Source organism: Rhipicephalus microplus, chromosome 5, assembly GCF_043290135.1.
Source record: "Rhipicephalus microplus isolate Deutch F79 chromosome 5, USDA_Rmic, whole genome shotgun sequence".
Taxonomy (NCBI): domain Eukaryota; kingdom Metazoa; phylum Arthropoda; class Arachnida; order Ixodida; family Ixodidae; genus Rhipicephalus; species Rhipicephalus microplus.
Window position 1 is genome coordinate 21,636,266 of NC_134704.1, and position 20,739 is coordinate 21,657,004.

Genomic DNA, 20,739 nt, shown 5'->3' on the forward strand with positions numbered 1-20,739 from the left:
GCAGTTGGCGTCTCCGCTCGTTCGCTGGGCCCATTGCCCCGAAAAGCCGCTTATCTATCACTCTTCCGTATTCCAATCATTCGTGTGGTTTTTTAATGTCTTAGGAAGTGAGAATATTACCATGTACACCTGCTCCGTTTCAAAAGATTTAACACCGCTACGGAAGCGGCGAAAATCGTATGCACGAATACACTGTCATATGTTCGGTCTTCACCTCGTCGTTCGTGCTTTTTATCCTTATTTTAGACGCGTACTAAGTGAGGTATGACAAACTTATGTTTATTCCCTGTTTCAAAGCGTGGTTATACGCCTTGCTGAACGTTTTCAAAGCGTTGTGCATAGAATATAATGCACTTTATATCTATTTCTTTTGTGAAGAGGTAGGTATTGCACGAAGACGTTTTGCGGGGAGTTCTGGTGGGGCAATGACATTGACGTTCATTTACTCAGTAACGCACAGTACCCATTTTAATCTGCAGCTTCAACCACCTCAATGTAGCTTTTATTGAATCACTGACATCAGCGTCTAAATTTCATTTTATTTAGCAGTGACGTGACTTGGTTATCCCGAGGACTTGATAATAACATTTGTTATGGTACCTTAGGAAGAAAAAAAGGCGTGTTTCGATCCACGAGTACTGCGCAGCGCACGGGGACGTTTTGCTGAAGGGTCAGTCGAATGCGAATGTCATCCGTTTATAGCCACCTCCATAGTGGATTCCGCAACGGCGTCGATTGAGGGCAGTTTCGTGGCAGATTGTTCCTGTCACATTCGCTTTTGCAGGCAGCAGGGAGAGTCCTTCATGTGCGATTTCACAATGTTTGTTAACTCGGTGGAATTTAACGTGAGTGTGGGAGGGGTGCGATGATGCGATTTCATTCCACTGCAGCTCGAGTTGCGCACGCTGAAGAAAGCACGGGAAAGGAGCCAGAATTAGCGCCAAAAGTAGGACGATGGGTGCCGTCCTCAAAGCCGGAACGCAACATTTACCGAATGTGGCTGAAGCTGGTGCCTCAGTTCATGCTGCTTATTCAGTTTGTTCGCTTTCTTTCTTTGATTAAAAATAAACTGCTGCCTTATGCTAGAAAACTAAGAGGAAGACTTGCTTTATAGTCTCTTGTAGTTGTTGGTACCGTTTTGGTCTTCTTTTTTTTTTCTCAAGCTATCAATAATTTTGACCGCTGACTTTTATAGTGCTTCCTCCGCCGGTAATGTTGAAAATCCAACTAGCACAAATAGACTTCACTTTACCACTTCTTCGATCGATTTGCAACGGGAACGCTGAATTTTTTTTTAATTTCTAGGAGTAAGTGTTCAAAAGGCTATACGGGTGCACTGCTTTCAAAAGCAGCATGAGTGTCGCCGTTCATCACGAAGAGCTAAGCCTCAACCTTTAAATAAGAAAAAAAAAGGAAGCTTTGGTCGTCATTACATGTAGTAGGAGACCGTAGAAATTTTTGTGCAGATATTGTAGTAAGAGTTCAGTTCCAGTTAACGCACGGGGCTGGTGTGCTGCCCGCGCGATACGGCACTCCCGTGGCAGAGAAACTTTTATAACGTTGATGTGCCACATCGTTTCATTGTGCGAGGTGCTGCGTCTTACAGTGTTCTACCTCCTTATCTTACTACTACTACTACTACCACTACTACTACTACTACTACTAATAAGAAGAAGAAGAAGAAGAAGAAGAAGAAGAAGAAGAAGAAGAAGAAGAAGAAGAAGAAGAAGAAGAAGAAGAAGAAGAAGAAGAAGAAGAAGAAGAAGAAGAAGAAGAAGAAAAGCAAGTTGCAGAAATCAAACATGTTGGTCAGTCTCCCAGAATTTCTGTACACCAGAAATTTTATCATTTTTATATTGTATATTTGAAAGTTGCTTTAAAACTTTTGTGTGTATTTTTAGCACTGAATTATAGTTCATTTTGACTCAATCAGGATTTTATATCCTCACGCACCAACAAAACTCACCTGATTCCCGCCCACATTTTCTCCTTACTGCAAAGGCTTGTTTCCGGATCTTCCAACCACAGAAACTTCTTTCTGATTGGACAGTCTTCAATTTTGGTTTAAAAAAAACTGACCCAACACATACGCTCGTAGAATTTTATTGTAGTATGCTCACTATCACGGCTACACGGCTACAAACAATAAGCCGAAAATTCTTTATGTATAGAAAGGCTACATTTCGCGAAAAGCATTTTTTTTTACTATTGGCGATGATGATATCCTCGAAATCAAAAGAGAACAGCGTATTTGTTTTTTTTTTACTTTTAAAGATGAGGCTATCAAAATATGATGATTTCAAGTACTGGCGTGATCATATAATAAATTCATATGTACAGAAAAAGCATACACTCTCAATACAAAACAAAAATAAAACATAAAGAAGCATCTATTCTATGCAGGACGTTTTAAACAGAGCTGCCGCACCATGTGCCGTTCATTGCGCTTAGTGCGAACTTGAGTGAAGCGAGCATGTTTTAATACAGCATCACGCCTGGACAATGCAATGCAAAAAAAAAAAACAGCTAGCTTTCGAACTAAAAGCCAAAGCTAGCACAGTAATTCTTTACTTATAGACATTCTCTTGACCTTTGACCAGTTTCCTTTGTTGTTTTTTGAGAATTTATCTTCTATGCCAATTACATCTTCCTGGTGTATATAGTCGCTGAAACTCGGGCTCTCTTGATATATGATATGTTTTTATAACCTTTGTATATCACGAAAGTCAGGGGGCATCATGTGGGAAAATACAGTGGTCGTTCAACTTTAAGCAACTGTCGAAGCAATAAGTAATCAGTTCTATCAGTGCTATCAATAGCGTTGCATTGAAAACGTGCAATGAGTGAACGTAACAGCTAAAGATCACCTAATTGCTTCGCCCTTGTATAATTGTGGCGAGTCTTAAAGAAGAAACTGTAGTCTACCAGAACTCTTTAAAAAAATGGGGCTCACTTGAGAACTAAAAACCATGTGCCCTGAATAGAGCGAATGCTGAGATTGCTGTCTGAAGATATGTAATAGTGTAGATAATGGAAAAAAAGGGATATCGCACGCTTATCGACCTGCCATACACATTATGAGACGAACTAAAAAAATCACGTACTGAACACAACTTTAATGTTCTGGAGAAACTAGTATTGTGCCGTTTTTTTTTTGCTTTTTGCAACCACAAAATTACAGTGAAAATAATAAGTAACGAACTCGTTGAATTAGTTGGCTGTCCTACAATACAAAACTAGCCAAAGCGTAACAACGCTCAAAAGAAATGAATTGTTTGTATATTTAGCAAACAGCTGCCACACAATCGCACAAATCAAATTACTGGTACTGTGTTACCTCTGTCCAATTTAAGCCAAACTAGCCGCACAAAGCAGCAACTTTCCTGAAGCCATTCAATCGTCGCTCCCATTCTGAACCTAACACTTGAACTCTGCCACGTTGTCCTTAGTTTGAGGTCCATACAACTAATTTCGCTTATTGTTCTATGCTAGCATACAGTGTACTTATGCATGATCTGTGCTTGAAACTGCTGTCGTTTATGTAAATATCTGAATAAACAGTTGATTTACCAACACATTCCTCGTTATCTGTTCCTCGTTATCCGCTGTGCCAGCATTTCTTCGCCTAATATGCGGATATTATCAGCGGAAATACATCCGTTAAAAAAAAATGTGCTGTTTTCGTTTATACCACGTTTGTATTGTGCAATATTGAGAAACAAAGCAGAAAAATAGGAGGCCAGCAGGTTGCACTCAGCTCAAAGAAGTTTACAGTGCGTTTAATTTTGAGCTTGTCAAAGACAAACAGCACCGCATTTCTACAGCCCACACAAAAGTTTATTTTTGAAGTTTTACTTTTTGTAACACGTGAGGGATACACTATATAATCTTGTCACCACTGTTAGTTCTAACTCTTTTTTTTACAAAGAAACAAAGAAAAGAAACAACTCCCGTCACTTCACATGCACAATTTTTCGGACAGCGAAAATGACGATTTCTCATATAATGGCCAATTTCATTACCAAACTCTATTACGACATCATAACAAATACACCCTGAATAAGAGAAATGGAACTCTCACGTGAACTATTCTTATTGAAATGAGAAAGGAAAATCGACTGTTATGAGTAGTAGATACTGTTGACACTAATCCTTGAACTCAGAGTATCGTGGAGCAAAGTTACGATATTGACGTCTCCTACTTTGATGCTTTGTGACACAATCACCGAAATGGCGACATTGGTGTTACGTCCCACACTTAGCCATTTTGATACGTGGTTATTCAATACTATTAAGTTTATTCCTCGCATAATGTAAATGTATTTATTATCAGTACTTATATGCACGCCTGGATTGCAATCAGCGCACGTTGTCAACGCGCGTAGCTAAGTTTAACACTATCCAAAACTGGTGGTGCCATTTCTCTGGCTCGTCATTCAGGCCTATATGAAGGAATTCCCTAACGGTCAGGTAAATATATATTTGGTTCCAAGAACGTAGTAATTAACGTAACCCATGATTTGTTCCAGCGTTCTTTCAAGACAGACTAAAGTTCGCATAGAATTACGAGCTTGGTTTTGTGGCTGCGGGAGAATACGTGCCGAAATAAGGGACAATCAAGACAATTTCAAGGCAGAACAAAGCAAGTCTGTCAAACCACGGTCTCCTACAAGTCATTCAATTAAAAAAAAGGGGCCGTTGGATGTTTTGTATGGGTTCTGTCGTAGGACACAGATATAGAAATTAGCTTGCATGGACAGCATGAGTTGTATACATTGTGATAACGGACAGTCATTCGCTTTAAATGCCACAAAAAAGCTACAACCTTCGTTTATCACAAGAAATATCATCAACTGGGGAAAATTATTGGTTGCAACTATATCGCAAGGAACTGAGCATGAGTTGAAGAGGTTTCAAATACCATCCAGATCGACGGAAGGACGAAATTTGCAAGACGCCTGCTGAGTGTATATCTTTAGTAAGGTCCTGGTTATTAGAAGGCAGGCGTAGAAGTTGGCCCAATAGTGGATTCAGAGCGGTCTTAGTGTATCCAGTAAAATAGAATACGATGTCAAAGAAACATGAATCTCGGCACTTCTCATTAGGATCTCTTGATCAAACAACGTCGTTGAATCGGACAGTTGTTGCAATTTGGTCAAATGTCGCAGTTGTAACAATACACATTAATGCATCTTCAGTGCTGAAACGTTGCTTTAAGAGCTCAGTACCTTAACATATTTAGACGTTCTAGCATGTTGAAAATGTTATCAACAATCAAAGAGCATACCAATATTCGTCTCTATTTGTTGAATTTAGGATTTTTTCGCTACATTTCTTTAAAGAGAAGCAAATACTTTTGAAGGATTTTCTAAATATTTGAGTGTGCCTTTGAAGTTTATTCTACAGAACATTTTTTCTTTATGACGAGAGATTACAATACAGGGTAGTTTTTCGCACTCGTTTCTTAGGTTGTTTGCATAAAGGTTAAGAACCACACGATCTTCTTAGTTTGTGTAGATTATGAGTGGGATGTTCTGGTTCAGTGAAACGATTTCATTCACTCCAACAAATGAGGGCTGAAAGGAGATCCAAACCTTGCAGCAAATGCTGGGATGCAAGAAAAGATAGCACTGGTACATTCATAGTGATAGCTAATATCATGACCTTCAGAAAGCCCTGCACGTTTGCAGTAATCGGTTCGTTAAGCATATTGAGTATCAGTATCACGGCGAACAACAGCGTCGCTTCGAAGTAATCGATATACAAGCGTAGGCATCAGCTGAAACCGAACATGCAGAGTGAGTGAGGTGAAGAAACGCCTCAACCACACAGAGGGCAGAAGCCTGTCTTCGTGCAAGCGCGTCAGCGCGATAAACTGACACGTCCTTATTTCTCTTCTCGCTAATGTTCCAATCATCGCACACTACAAGAGGACGGCACCGTGGGGATGCTTGCTGAGATGTCTTCTCTGGCGACCTAGGCAAAAGCAGGCAGCACAACCGAAAATGTCGCCAGAACGTCTCTTAATACGTGTGTACTCACACTCACACCAGCGTCTGACGCTTTGCGCCAACACAACACCGCACGAAAGAGAGTCACCATCACGTGACACCAGACGCGATGACGTCACGGAGCACGAAGAGTCGACGTCGCACACTGGGTCGCAGGAAAGAACAGGCAGATGAAGTCGTCGTACTGCCGCTCCGTCGGTGTCGTTTGGTGCATTCGTATACTACTTCGACGCGGTGATCTCGGGCGCAGCTGCAGCGCGCAAGTGTCACGAAACGCTAGAGATCACAGCGGCGCGACAGCAGCTGGTAAAGAAGCGCCGTTGCATGGCCCGCGAATGCTGATGAACCTAGCGTGGTGAGGAGGGCTCTGCTTTAGCCACGAACAAGCCGGACATTGGGTGCTTCTGATCACCTCCGTGGTTTGCTTTCCATCGAGTTGCTCGGAAGGTGTCGTAAACCGAGGCGAGAGTAGTAGCTGGTTTTTTTCTTCGATGCTGCGGACAACTCACGGTTACAACCGCACACAGTGGTGGTTCAGGGCACTTTCTTTCCTCACAGCGTATGTGCGTTAACTTCGTCCTTTTTTTTTCAAGTTCTGCTTCAGAATGTTGGTCCCGTTTTGTGAGTCCACCGGTTAAAAAGGCAACGCTCGGTTGTTTGTGTGTTTATGTGTTTCGTGCGTTTATATATAGAGTATGCAGGAACAGTAATTAGGCTTGTAAAGGAGCTAGGTGTCTTTTTTATATTGAATAACAAGTCTGAGGAATACTGTAAGTGCAGCTAATTTATAGAGCCATGCTCAGAGCACATGGGGGGGCAAAGGCAAGAGATGCGAGTTAGCATCGAAAAAATAACGGAGTACTTACCGGAGTACTAAATCCAACTCTGGCCTTTTCAGCGTAGGCTTAGTATGCGCGCAGCTTTGTTTTTGTCACCCCTTGTTTGATCGGACTCACGTACACGGCGAGTTGTTATTCATAGTAGGCTAATACAAATGTTTAGTTAAAGTTGAACTCCACGTGTGTATATTCAATTACGTGAAAACCACTAAGTTTGGTGAAAAAACTAGCACGTACCGGAAAGAATATGCCCAATATTAATTACGAGATAAGCTACAGAGTTCAATATAAAAATATTTTCAGCTTGCTAATTAAGCCCAAGATATGTACCAGCCTGCTCTGTGCTTCATTCTTTATCTTCAAGCATGTTACACTAGCGTATTCACGTCTAGGCTAGCGCGGAATAACATTTTTCAAAACAAGCCCACCATGAGGCAGTCCTTGCTAGATCGCCGTTTCTGCCTCTAATTCTATCAGGCGCGTTTATTAATCATATGGTGTACGAAGGCAAATTCACTTGCTTGATACAGAGTACATGGTTACCAGGCCTGTTTAACGTAATTGTCTCTTAGAGGATGTTTCAGTTTTCTGTTCGGGCAGCGAATCCGGCTCCGCATGTTTGGTCAAGGAACCGTGCTGCAATCACTCACTTTCACAACCCGTATGCGATATGCATGCACAAATCATTTAACAGTTGTATAAATTCTTAATGGCTTCTGTAAAAATCAACGTGCTATGGCGTCGACGTCTCCCGTCAAACTTTGTTGAACAAAAATACGACTCTCTTTTTTAGGTAGCATATTATAACTATCACCTGCGTTCATTGCAACGAAGTGCAGGATATGTTTTCTTCATGATATCATCTGTACAGATACGCGGTATTCACAATCCAAAGACACCAAGTGTGCCTCCTTCGCCAAGTTATTTTTTGATGGAGCTAACTAAAAATTCGAAAGGCAGTTTCAGTCCGCTACATACACTGGGATAAAAGTATGAAATGTGGTTGCTGAGCTCTATCTTGATCGGCTTAGGGGAATATCCTTTGTTTGTACGCCATCAGCTAAATCTGCGGGCGTAACACTAAAAGTGAGTATCTCAACTAACGAGCCAGTGTTTCGTGCAGGCTCAACAAACTTAAGAGATCGCCGCGAGTTCAAGTTGGAGTGATCTACATGAAAACCGTTCCTAATTTCAAGTTGCCACACGCTACAGGTTCGTAATGTTTGGTCAGGTATTATATAGAAGCATACCTAGCGTGCCAGAGTTTAAAGTGGGCACTCGCGTACTAAATCTCGAGAACTTTGGTTCTAAGACAATAAGGCGGAAATGTGCTTTGTATATAGGTACATTGTATATAGATACCTCTATGTGTATGCATATGCTATATAGCAACGTAGTTACATAAATTTTCTACTCTTATTATTAGACAAGGTCAGGGAGCGGAGTGGTTTATCTGAGAGGCAGATATGTGTAGGCTTATGTAGACAGTGACCTTCGCGTAAAAGGTTCAGGCAACGTGTGGTTATAAAATTTTCACCTCGAAGAAGGAAGAGTACACCGAGAGCAGCCTAAGGAGCGAAATTCTCCCTTACGCGGGACCTAGATGAAGACCACGCGAACGTTTGCCTGAGCAACGCTTTGTACAAATAGAAAGTTAGAAACATTAAATGTGCGCGTGTGCTGTTCATGTTGCTTATTTCCTAAAAATGCTTCATCACACGTTGCGAAGCTGTATTTACGGGCAATGTTCCTGCTTTACACGTAGTAGAGAGACCTGCCTGATGAAATGTTAGTGTTCCCGTACCTACAAAATAACTTTTTTACGTGGTATCAAATGCTCACAAGTACTCCAGACAAAGCGGCACTGATTACAGCTAGCTGGCAGCAACCACTAACTATTTTGGTTGCTATTATTGATTATATTACGGCTCACCCCGAAATATGTAGTTACTTCCTTCGTAGTGGAGGAGTTATAGGATATGGTACCATGTAGAGTTTGCCTAGAGGCGGTAGCAATGAAGTTAGGAATTCCGTACGCGCCCTCGGCGGCTTGAAAGTGCACTGTAAGTAGACCACATAACGAAACTAACACGTGTTCCTGAGACTATCTGAAATGAATTGTAACGAACGTCGGGACTCCTACGTCACCAACTTCAAACGTGTACACATCCAGCAGAGGAGGTAGCGCACAAGCAAGCCGAGCTCTTCAGCTGATTCCTTTTCTTCGAAGTTTTTGCAAGTTCCCGCAGTTCGTCTAGTAGTCTCCACGTTGAACCTTGCGTGCCTTACGTGCTAGTTTTTGCTAGTGGGTTTGAGTATAAATTCAGCGTTAACTCTATGGTATGGGCAGCCAACGGCGCATCGAGCCAACCGCAAAGTCAATCACCGCAATGAAGAAGGTCCGGTGCGCGTTCCTGGCGATGACACGGGCCTTAGGTAAGTATCGCCTGCATCGATGGTGCCTGGTCCGGAGTGCTGACACCGTTGTATATACCTGCGCACAAAGAAAGAGAGAAAAAAGCGACAAGTAGAGTCATCAAACGATACGTTTCTCGAAGCTTCTGTGGATGACAATGAATGGAGAAGTTGGAAAGAGCCTTTGCCCGAATTGCATTATAGCTTCACACACCTAAGGAACACAACTCTACACCCACAAAACCGCACTTTTCATCGTCTAACGACCTCATTTATAACGCTTGCGACATACCTATGACGACTTTAACAAATCATTTTATCCAACTGCTACGGAACAATGAATCGCGCAACCCAACGATATGGTAAATAAATTTGATTCAGATAAATGTAGGCACCGGTTATCAACTTTTTTCTTTAAGGCCTTTGTATATCACCCGTTCGCTGCTACTCTGAGAACTGCTACCAAAAATAAATAAGAAAGATGGATGTCATGTTAGTGGAAATGGGACAGTAAGCTCAATAGCCCATTATTTCTCCGCCGGACGTTTATTGCTTGAGAAACGCAAAACCCGCTACGGTGGTCAGTGGCTAAGGCGCTCGGCTGCTGACCCGCAGGCCACGGGATCAAATCCCAGGTGCGGCGGCAGCATTTTCGATGGAGGGAAAAGGGCTTTAGGACTAAGGTGCTCGTTAAAGAACCTGGGGTGGTCGAAATTGCTGCAGCCCACCACTACAGGGTCTCTTTAAACCACATGGTAGTTTTGCGACATTAAATCTCCGTAATTACTAATATATTGCACGATGCAAGATCTATAAGCCCGCGTTATCCGGCTGCCATGCATGACCACCTCACGCGTCTTCGGTGTGTGCCGTGTTCCTTAAAATCGGTACCTTGAGGTGGCACCTGTATATTACGCCCAGTGAAACGAAGACTCTTATGGTATTGACACTTGAATAAGTGGGAGATTGATTGATTTACCAAGTGAGCAGTGGGCTCACGTAACAAATGCTAATTGTATGCCGCTTTCTTAATGCGCTATTTAAAATCTCGAACGTCCTGGAAGGGTTTGTACGCACTTCAGATGCTGCTCGAGCACATTGATTGATTGATTAATTGATTGATTGATTGATTGATTGATATGTGGCGTTTAACGTCCCAAAACCACCATATGATTATGAGAGACGCCGTAGTGGAGGGCTCCGGAAATTTCGACCCCCTGGGGTTCTTTAACGTGCACCCAAATCTGAGCACACAGGCCTACAACATTTCCGCCTCCATCGGAAATGCAGCCGCCGCAGCCGGGATTTGATCTCGAGACCTGCGGGTCAGCAGCCGAGTACCTTAGCCACTAGACCACCACGGCGGGGCTGTTCAAGCACCTTGCCCATTGCTCATGTATGCCCACCAGGAAGATAAGGCACTTTTGTGTTTCCCCAGTACTACGGAGCGTGTGTGAACGCCTTTGGCTATTGTATGGTGCAACAGACATGTACGCGGCGGTGCGTTTATTGCTCATTAAATTCTTTCCTATCGTCTTCTCTTTGTCACCTTTCTCATCTCCTTTCTCAGTCTACGAAAAATATTTCTGGTTAACCTGCCTCCATTCTTCCTTTATAAGTACAACGAACATTCAGATAATTTTAATGCCGATGTTTGAGTGCATCTATCTATGCTAAAAAAAGCGAAAACAGCGTGGATTAAACAGCTCTATTTACTTTTATTTTTCTAAAGCACTGCCTTAAGCCCTCCTCACTATGGTGAACGAAGACGAGTAGCAGGAGGGGCACCATAGGAGTTCTCCATTCCTGCACACCTGGTCTCTGGGGGGCCTTTCCTTTTGAATAAGCTTTTCTGTATAGAAGAAAAAAGGGAAAAGGAAAGTTTACAGAAAAAAAAAAGAAAGCAGGGAGACGGAAACGACACGAAGTTAGACGAAAGTACGACGCAGCGCTTATGGGACGACGAGCGAGTAATATACATTTTCTCACGAAACGTACTTTCAGTTTCAATTTTATATCTTTTTTTCCGACGTCTAGTGCCGTCGCGGGATAAAACTGGGCCGTCTTTCGTTGAAGCAAGGCAGGCGCTGCATGCGTAGGCGAAGGAAAAGCAGAACGAAGACTCACACACGCTGACAAACTCGAATCGCGATATGAGTTTTGCTGGAAGGAAAAGAAAAAGAACGACACCGGCCAGAGTCTATCTGGGACCTCAGAGGGTCGTCATTTCTTGAGTCAATGTTGCGCAAAGTTTCATGAGAAAAAGAAAAAGAAAAAAAGAAGAAGAAGAAAAGAGTAGACGATGAAACAAAAGCAGCATCGCAGCAAAAAAAAAAATAAAGAAAGAAACGATGTTACGACGTCGAATATACGAGACGATCAGCGCTCTCTTGAGGTTCCATCACAGAGGACATGTTTTAACGGAAGCAACAAACGTGGCTTACTCTGTTTTTTGTTTTTTTCGTTTCGTTCAATCTGCGAAGCTTCTACTTGCATTCATCTACCTTATCCCAATCTTTTCTCAAACGCGCCACTTTCCCGTCCTATAGGCGTGCGTTGGTTACATTGTCCCGCTGGAAGATCACAGTGTCGCCATACATGGCGGGGCCACTTTTAAGGAGCACCCACAGCGCCTTCTGGTGACCGTGGCTGTCGTACGATCGCGTACGCCCGCTATCATTACTGGAGAAGCCTGCCCCCCCCTCGCTTCGCGAAAACAGGAAATTGTTTCTTATTTCGCCGCTCGATCCCGAGTTCCGCGAAGCGATGGGGGCGAATCACTCGCCAAAGTCAGAAAAAAAGTTGATGCTTACTTCCGTCTTTTACATCTTTATTCCAGATTCCCGGCTCGATATGTGTCGAGGTTCTATATACCATATATATCAAGAGGCACTATTGACTGAAGAGGAAGCTCTTTGTCTATCTGATATTGGGGCGTTTTCTAATATGAGATGTCAAAAAGTGACGCAAGATTGCAGGCGTCGAAAGGAACAAGCTATCACTTTGGTGGCGAATATGTAGCTTTCAGTTTCTACCTAACCAACATTGGAACAATGGGTCCTGTTGCTTGTATGGGACATGCGGTGTTTAGCGTGAAAAAGATTTGTCATTTCCTCAAAATTTTTTCATTAGATTTCTGGCACTGTTAACACATGTTTAATTGTTTTTTGTGCTTTGCTCATGTGTTTTTTTAGGTCCTTGTATTTTTCTGAGGTAGGCCTATAGATAGGATGTACCAATCGGTTTCGCTGAGCAGCTTTTTAGTTGCTCTGTTCGAATACACTACGACTGGCATGGTATACATACATTTCATGCGACGTTATAAATGAAATATATTACGCATACACAGAACTTTGTACATAATAATACTCCTGACAGCTAATATAAAGCGTGGTACCAAAACTTCATCCGCTCATTCTTTCCATAAGTTACCATAATTAAAATCACCCCATTAGAGGGACTTAACGAGTGGGATATTTCAGAGGAAGATGTCTTATTGATAAGAATTCAGCAAGTTGTTACATGATTATCAACCATTTCACAGACATTTCAATGCTGTCAGCAAGCAATCGTCCACAGAAATTTCTGCTTTAATATAGCTCTGATAACATACTGTATACGGGCAGGTGAATCCAGGAGAGCATAGTCAGACATGTATCTGTCGATAAAAATATCAATCAAAGTACACCCCTCTATCTAGTGATTTGTGTATGGCATTGAACGTGGGCTGAAGTTTCTAATGTGTAAATACTTTCTTCGTGTGGCTAACAACATGCATGATGTACGGTTATGTTCAAAGCCCCGAGAGCTGATTGTCTGTCTCGATTGGCAGGGCTTAAAGCGAGCGCACGACACTTTAGAGACGGGGGAATTATATACCTCAATAAAGCCTGGACAATTGCCGATCAAATGGCTTCGTCTAATCGAAAACTGGCAGTTATTAACAACATGGTCGCTACGTAAGGCTCACTTTTTGTGAGCTATAATTGTTACGTCGTTAGTACTGTCCTCATTTAATGAAAAACTCCTAATCTCGCTGCCACTTCTCTCTCCTGATTGCCGCATGAATGCCGGTTATCTCCAACAACGAGCGATTCGTGAGGTAAAATTTCACCACGTCAACGTGTGAATAATTAATTACGTGAAATATTGAGTACATATCAAAGAGTGCATTGTTTACGCTACAACGTACTGCATTGCCGATTGTTTAGCGACTCATGAAGCTCATACAGCCTATTCGTAAAGTTTTCAGGGTTGTTTTCGCAAACTAATACTCGCATAAGGGCGTTTCTGTATTCATCATAATACGGGCGAAATGCCACAACGTTTCATGCATACGTAAATTTCGTCGGACAAGTTTGAACCATGCGCTAGCTCCCGACAAGTTTTGTTTGCGAAAACACTTTGTACGCTTAGAAGTAAAATATCACGTGTGGGTTTGCGCGAACGTAACACACACAGAGACAACTAACACCACCATCCACTGACGCACTACATCTCACTGTAGGCGTCGACGTATCGATCGGGCGTCGAAGATGCCCGCCAACGGCGACTTGAAACCACGTGCAAAGCCTCGCTACACTTCTTCGCAGTATCTCCTTGAAGTATCATCCGCTGCCTTCGCAAGTCAAACAACGAGCGTGTCATCGTATCGACCAACAAGGAATGAGGATCACACACACGCAAGGGTTCTCCCAACTTCACTCTCGCGTACGACTGCTCGGCACAGGCGTTACGAAGAGAAGGCAAGCCTGAACTCTCCATCGTGCTAAGCGGACAATGTCAGCGCGAAGGATCGGGGCAGATGAGAGAGGGAAAAGGTGTAGATTTTTGTCTTGGCTCCGCCTTGGCGCGTAGCCCCATCGCAATCGATGGGAGACGTTATGTCCGAGGCGCTTATGAGGGGACATCGGGCGCCCGACGGCGGCGGAACGCGCTCTATCGCCTTGTCACATGTACCACCTGCGTGTTTGCACTGCGACCGAGGCGACCCACGCGAGGCGAGTACATTCCCGTGTATCGCAGTGTTCCTCGAGATACGACGACCGTGCACCTTGAGATAGCAGCACCCTGGCCCTCCCTTTCTAGGGAAAGAAAAAAAAAAGCAAGGAAGCCACACTGACGACGAGCATACCTCTCGCACTGGTGTTTCTCTTTCTTTCCTTCTTTCTTTCTTTCTTTCTTTCTTTCTTTCTTTCTTTCTTTCTTTCTTTCTTTCTTTCTTTCTTTTACCTCTGTCTCTTTGATAATTATTTCTCGCTTTCTTTCTTTGCCACTCTCTCTGTCTATTTATTTCTTCCCACACTTTCTTTTGTCTAGCTTTTTCTTCTCCGCTTTGTACCTTTGAGTTCTAATCCCGACAAGCCCTCCTTTCTCCTTCGCCGCCCCTTTTCCCCCAGAAACACCACTTATTCACATTTTTCGCCTCTGTCTTTTCTCTAACGGCTGCTTCTGTCATATTAGGACGTTTCTCTTCACTCCTTATTCTCCGACATCCCTGCGTCTTTGGACGTGTACACCACTCGCGTTGCTTCTCTTCCTTTTCAGGTTCACGAGTTTTCTGTTGTGTTTTTGTCCTTTTGTTCGCGCTTTCGTTTTTCCTTCTTTGCCCCGGTTCTCGTGGCGGGACAAGTGGCGCGAGTCCCGAAGACGAATGGTCGCCGAGTCTGGTTCATTGAAATTTATGGTTTCCGCGAAGAGGATGAAAGCTAGGTGTGTATAGGGTAGTGGAAGTTTCGGCGCTGGCTTTACTTACAGGTGGCTTCATATACTGGCACACTTATGTGCGTGCGTGCGCGGGTGGCTGAATTGGGCCTCGCTCGCAGCCACCCCCGTTCCTTCTGTTTACATGCCAAGCCATAGCGATCCCCCCCCCCTCTTTTTTTATTCAAGAGGAAAGGAGGAATGGTAGTGGTGGAGGGGTGGTTTGATGTAGCGCACTGCAATATTCTGAGTGCTTTGCTCTTTTCCCCGCCGTCCAGGAATCCAGCGTGTCGCTCTGTATCGGCAGAATGAGCTGTCACACTGCGCGCCTTTCGTGGTTTTCGGGCGGAGTGTTTGATCGGAAGGTAGCGACGACGTAGCACGCCGCGCAGTCACTTGCATCGCGAACGATTGTCTCGAACGAAGAGAAGAACGCAATGGGTGATCGATACTTCGATGCGGCAGCCACGAGAAGCATGTTTTTGGGTGGGGGGGGGGGGGGGGGGTTCCAGGCGTCTTGCACTGGCCAAGAGGCCGCTACGGTGTTCTGTAACCACAGACTCAGCTGATCGCAATTTTCATGGCATACAAAGCTCGAGAAAAAGCCAAATATTTCTCAATCTGAGTGCTATAAAAGTGTAATTTAACTGCTGACATTTTGTTAGACGTACACCTGACTTCTATATTCGGGTGATGGCCGTTGGTGTACGCCTTAATTCGTCATTACTATAATCATCAGCTTATTTCATGTCTGTAGAATTGCTCACAAAAGAGCCAAGGGTAAGCAGCAGCTGATTAAATCTAATGACGGCTATGCATTGTAGACATTTTTTTTTACAGAAAAAGCTGTTATGACTTCACAACAACGGTCGTGTGTGCCGTAGTTATTCACCATGACCACCTCCGGTGTCCTTAATCAGTATCGCACGACGTAAGAACCGAGTAAATGAAAAACACCAAAAGCACCTAGGGATTTGAACCCGGTTCTCCTTAGTTTCAGCCTAGTATATTACCACAAAGCCACACCGGCGCTTGAAGCTCTATTCTAAATTGACGTTAGACAGGCTTGATGTTGGGAAAGGGATCGCGTTAATATGAGTAATAAATCGTTTTCAAACAGCAAAGAAACAACCAGGTGTCACACAATGCGAACGGCGCAATGACTGGGTCCTCAATTGCTCCAACCCATTGCTAAAGCTTGAGGTACAATTGTTTATCTTCGTTAGCCCAACAAAATAAAATTACACTAAATTTATTGCAAGTCTGTAGCAAGTACCATGCATCTCCGAAGAATGAGGACGGATGGCATAGTGAATGCCTCCTTACTACATGAAAATTATGATGATTGATGACATAGTGGGTACCCTGCAACTGTGCTTGCAGCAATTATCCAAAGAGTGTTTAAAGGATCAGTCCACAGGCTCCAACTTTTATTTTACACCCCTCAAAAAAGCTCGGCAATTCGTATAATAGACTGCGTGATCACGCTTTCCGCATATTACAGCGCTGCTCACCTCGCAGAGGCTCCATTTCAAAAAAACGATCCCCGTGCTTCTTTCCTACGCCTGACCAAGCTTCCTATTGCGTTCAGTGACGCAAAGACACCGATCAGTGACTTGACGTAGCAAGCAGCTCATCGATTCGGCTAAACCAGTCACGGCGATGGGTTATACCTTCCCTTCTCTGTGGGCGAGAAAGGTGGCGAGGCAGTGCGAAAATTTGAAACCAGCTGAATGCGATGTTTTAACCCCTGTAACTTCATTGATATAACGTGTATTCGCAAAATTAAATCTAATGATGGCTATGCACCGTAGATATGTTTTTTGTCTCTGCTAAAAATTACAAACATTTCTTGAGTTCTCGCATTTCGCTTTTTATTACGGCTTCTGAAATCATTTTTAGGAGTGAAGCACCTTAGGGCTTGTCATTGTGCCACGCCGTCTTCCCGGTCCATCATAAATGAATATGCGCCACAAAAACTAGCTACTAGCATTGCTCACTACCAGTTAACTGAAAGTGGAGTAAATAGTTATCCCAACAAATAGCTGGTGACGTATCAGTATTCAACTGGTTAATAACGGGAAATGTGCGAAATTCCGTCTCAAAAATGATCTCAAATATCGATTTTCCTCTTGTAAAGCACACTTCGTTGCGTGCTGCACTGTCTAACACGAAGACAACAAACCTAAAAACCGCTGTTATTGGGCAATGAGAGAAAGAAGATGACAAAGAACCTTTATACTGTTAGCTGCTTTTGGTTTGCGGTTTATTCAGCCAACCAAACGTATCCCACTGGAAATCTTCACTCTAATAAGCACGATTGTGTCACATCAAAAACTGTTTCAACACACAGATTCCGAATGGTCAAATGAAGTAAACGCTGCGGTGTAGTCATCTCAAAATCTCAAATCTCAGAAAGTTCACTTTTTCTAATTTTTCTACTCGTATCTCTCCCTCTGTATGGTTTTTCTTACGTTATTTGTATTTTATTTTAAGTTCTTTGAGAAACATAGCTGTAATGCTCATACAAAAAGTACGCAAAACTTTCATGGCCGATGCCCGGAGTAAGTGACACATTTTAGAGAAATCAAATCAAATCAAATCAAATCACATCAGACTGCATTCCGACGCAGGTTTCCAATGAAGTTAGTGTGCCTGAAGCAGCCTTTTCTAGATACTTCGGCCCTCCGCCGATTTTCCCAAAATTCCAGCATCTAGTATGTAACTGAAGTCGGATACAACATGAGACGCCGAGAGAGGCCCCGCCCAGATGCCCGACTTACGGCAGCCTATCGCTTCTGCGGATGCAGAAATAGTACCACTCACACACTCGGCAGTTCTGCAAAGGTGGGTTCACTGGCGACCCAGCTCGTGACGTCAGTCTGGAGAGCGTGCTCATTGGTCGACGCTTGCGTGCGTGCGCCTTTGAGTAGGAGACACCGCGGACTTCTAAAGCTTTATCCAATTAAAGACGTTTTTGCTGGTTAACTTCTGTGCCCTCCGGCCTTTCTGTTGCGTCCTTCACTAATTTATAAACTTATCTGCCAAGGATGAACATACCTCCTTTGCTCAAATGTAGGTCCAAATGTATACGTGATTTGACATTCGATTAGAAAAAAGCAGAATATTCACGGAACGTTGCCCCGGATGCCTTAACTTATTTTGCTTTACACGCACAAACACACGCAACCCAGACGGCGACGGTTCCTCAGCCATTCAAAAGTTTGAAGAGCGTAACTGGACACTGACAGAACAAACACACACATGCATACATACCCCCCACACACAATGACAGGCGCACAGACGCACGAACACGCACACAAACACAAACACACACACACAAACACACACACACACACACACGCACCCACACACACATGCACACGCACCACACACACATGCACACGCACACACATGCACACGCACCACACACACGCACACACACAAACACACACACACACACACACACGCACATTGATTGATATGTGGGGTTTAACGTCCCAAAACCACTATGTGATTATGAGAGACGCGGTAGTGGAGGGCTCCGGAAATTTAGACCACCTGGGGTTCTTTAACGTGCACCCAAATCTGAGCACACGGGCCTACAACATTTCCACCTCCATCGGAAATGCAGCCGCCGCAGCCGGGATTCGAACCCGCGCCCTGCGGGTCAGCAGCCGAGTACCTTAGCCACTAGACCACCGCAGCGGGGCACACACACACGCACACAAACACACACACTCACACACACAGCTTTGGGCAACAAAGTACTAGGTGTACTGCTTGAATGGCTAGACTGCACATTCCAATGTTTCACAAGAAACAGCACAGTAAACATTCAACCCTGCGTGCGGCAACGTGCTGCCCAATGTTCAACACTCGTGCAGCGTGGTTTATACAGAAGGCATTGCAGCATACAAGACTACCCATTACGAACACTGGCGCTCCCGCTATGTATAGAGCGACGCGAGATCAAATGAGCCGAGAACTTCACGGACTCTGAACCGGAGCGTGGTACGGGTTAGAAAACGCTTTGATAAATACCGGCTGCAAAGCACAGCGCAGCGCATCACTCCGGAGAAGCTCTAGGCGGCGGGCAGTTACTCACGTTGATCGGCAGCCGACATTGCTGTATGCACAACGGGAGCACGTGTGATGGTGTTAGAGGCTCGGGGCATTATATTCGCTTTCTCTTCGTTCATGAACAAAAGTAGATGTAAATATAGATTCTAAATTTTTCGGCGCACATCCACCATGAGGGATTGACCAAGAATCGGGTCGCCTAAAGATAAGGAATATATATATTTAGGTCATAGCGAAGAGAATAATTTCTGGTTTAGTACAACAAAACCTTTCGTTTGTCTGTTTTTACTGATAAGCAATAACTTTCTAATGATATAGCAATAACTGTTAAAGAGTGGAATGGATTGTCTGCCATGCAAGTGTGCTGTAAGAACGAAGAATTGTTTATGTCGTTTCTGTAACCCCCTGTTCGCGAATTCATTTTTTGTTAGAACTGTTAAAGAGTGGAATGGATTGTCTGTCATGCAAGTGTGCTGAAAGAATGTAGAATTGTTTATGTCGTTCCTGTAGGCCCCTAGCTGTAACGCCTTTGGGCAATGTGGGGTAACCTTTGAATAAAGAATAAAATGATTGATGTCGAATAAAAGTTTCCAGTTGCCTACATTGGTTATCTGAAAACTTGTGGTGTTGAGGTTACTGAATAAACATCTTCGACCATTCAATAAAACAATGCACGGCCTCGCATACTTTCCCGTTGCCGTGCCGAAGGATATGTGCACCTAGGTATAGTAAGTTAGACGTTGTCCGAATTTAATCCAAGGAATCGTAACGGTGTTTCTGGGAATATCTTTTTTAATGTTGAAAACTTTCAGCAAGAGATCAAAAAGTGTTCTACAGTTTTCTATTCTTCACAAACAGAAGAAAGCGGGAAGACGTCTGCTCTTAATAAACAAAAGTTTCAGCAGTACACTTGCGCTGCTGCTCTTGAGAGTCAACGTATCTCTTCCATCTTGCTCCGAAGCTGGGTTGAGCGAACATATAGGCGTTTAATGAAGCCCAAGGCTAAATGCATCACCTGCCATTTGCTGTCACGTTGTTGTTGTTGCCGTCGTAGTCGTCATCGTCGTCGACGTCGTCATCGCCTCATCATCATCATCATCGTCGTCGTCGTCGTCCTCCTCCTCTTTGTTTCAAGGTGTTCAATACTTTTCTTTTTCTTCTGGCATGACAAACATGGGACATGAACTGGCAGTAGATAGTCTCAAAAAAAAAAGAAAAAAGAGGTTGCGGGAAGAATGGCGGAATAAACCGCGCTGTGTTTTCGGAACTGCGTCTCAGAGTGTTAAAAAGGTTTTGTGGTTTTGAAAACTTATAGTCTTAGTAGTTTTAAAGGTTATTTTTTTTAATTCATAAAAATGCCTATTGGTTTAGGAGCTTGTTTCAAAGTATAGAACGCCTAAGTGTCTGCCGTGCTATAAATAGCGTAAAAGCATGTGCGACCAATGAACAATGTATATATATTCATTTCCGATGGAGGCAGAAATGTTGTAGGCCCGTGTGCTAAAATGTGGGTGCACCTTAAAGAACCCCAAGTAGTCGAAATTTTCGGAGCTCTCCACTACGGCGTCCGCCATAATCATATCGTGCTTTTGGGACGTTAAACCCTACAAATCATCAATTATTGTATATTAAAATAAGTGTACAAACGAGGTATAATGTGTAGAACATTCAGAGTGAATTAACTTTCC

General features: G+C 43.5%; 1 protein-coding gene across 3 annotated transcripts in view; it reads right to left on the reverse strand.

Moving 5' to 3' along the window:
- Positions 1–2,087: 2,087 nt before the first annotated feature.
- Positions 2,088–20,739, reverse strand: part of LOC119174899 (potassium voltage-gated channel protein Shaw-like) — a 124,401-nt gene continuing 105,749 nt past the window's right edge. For all 3 annotated transcript variants that reach the window (XM_075894960.1, XM_037426025.2, XM_075894961.1), the window contains exon 4: positions 2,088–9,344. In XM_075894960.1, the coding sequence (XP_075751075.1) occupies positions 9,283–9,344 (62 nt within the window). In that variant the 3' untranslated portion in view covers positions 2,088–9,282. The remainder of the gene's footprint in view (positions 9,345–20,739) is intronic.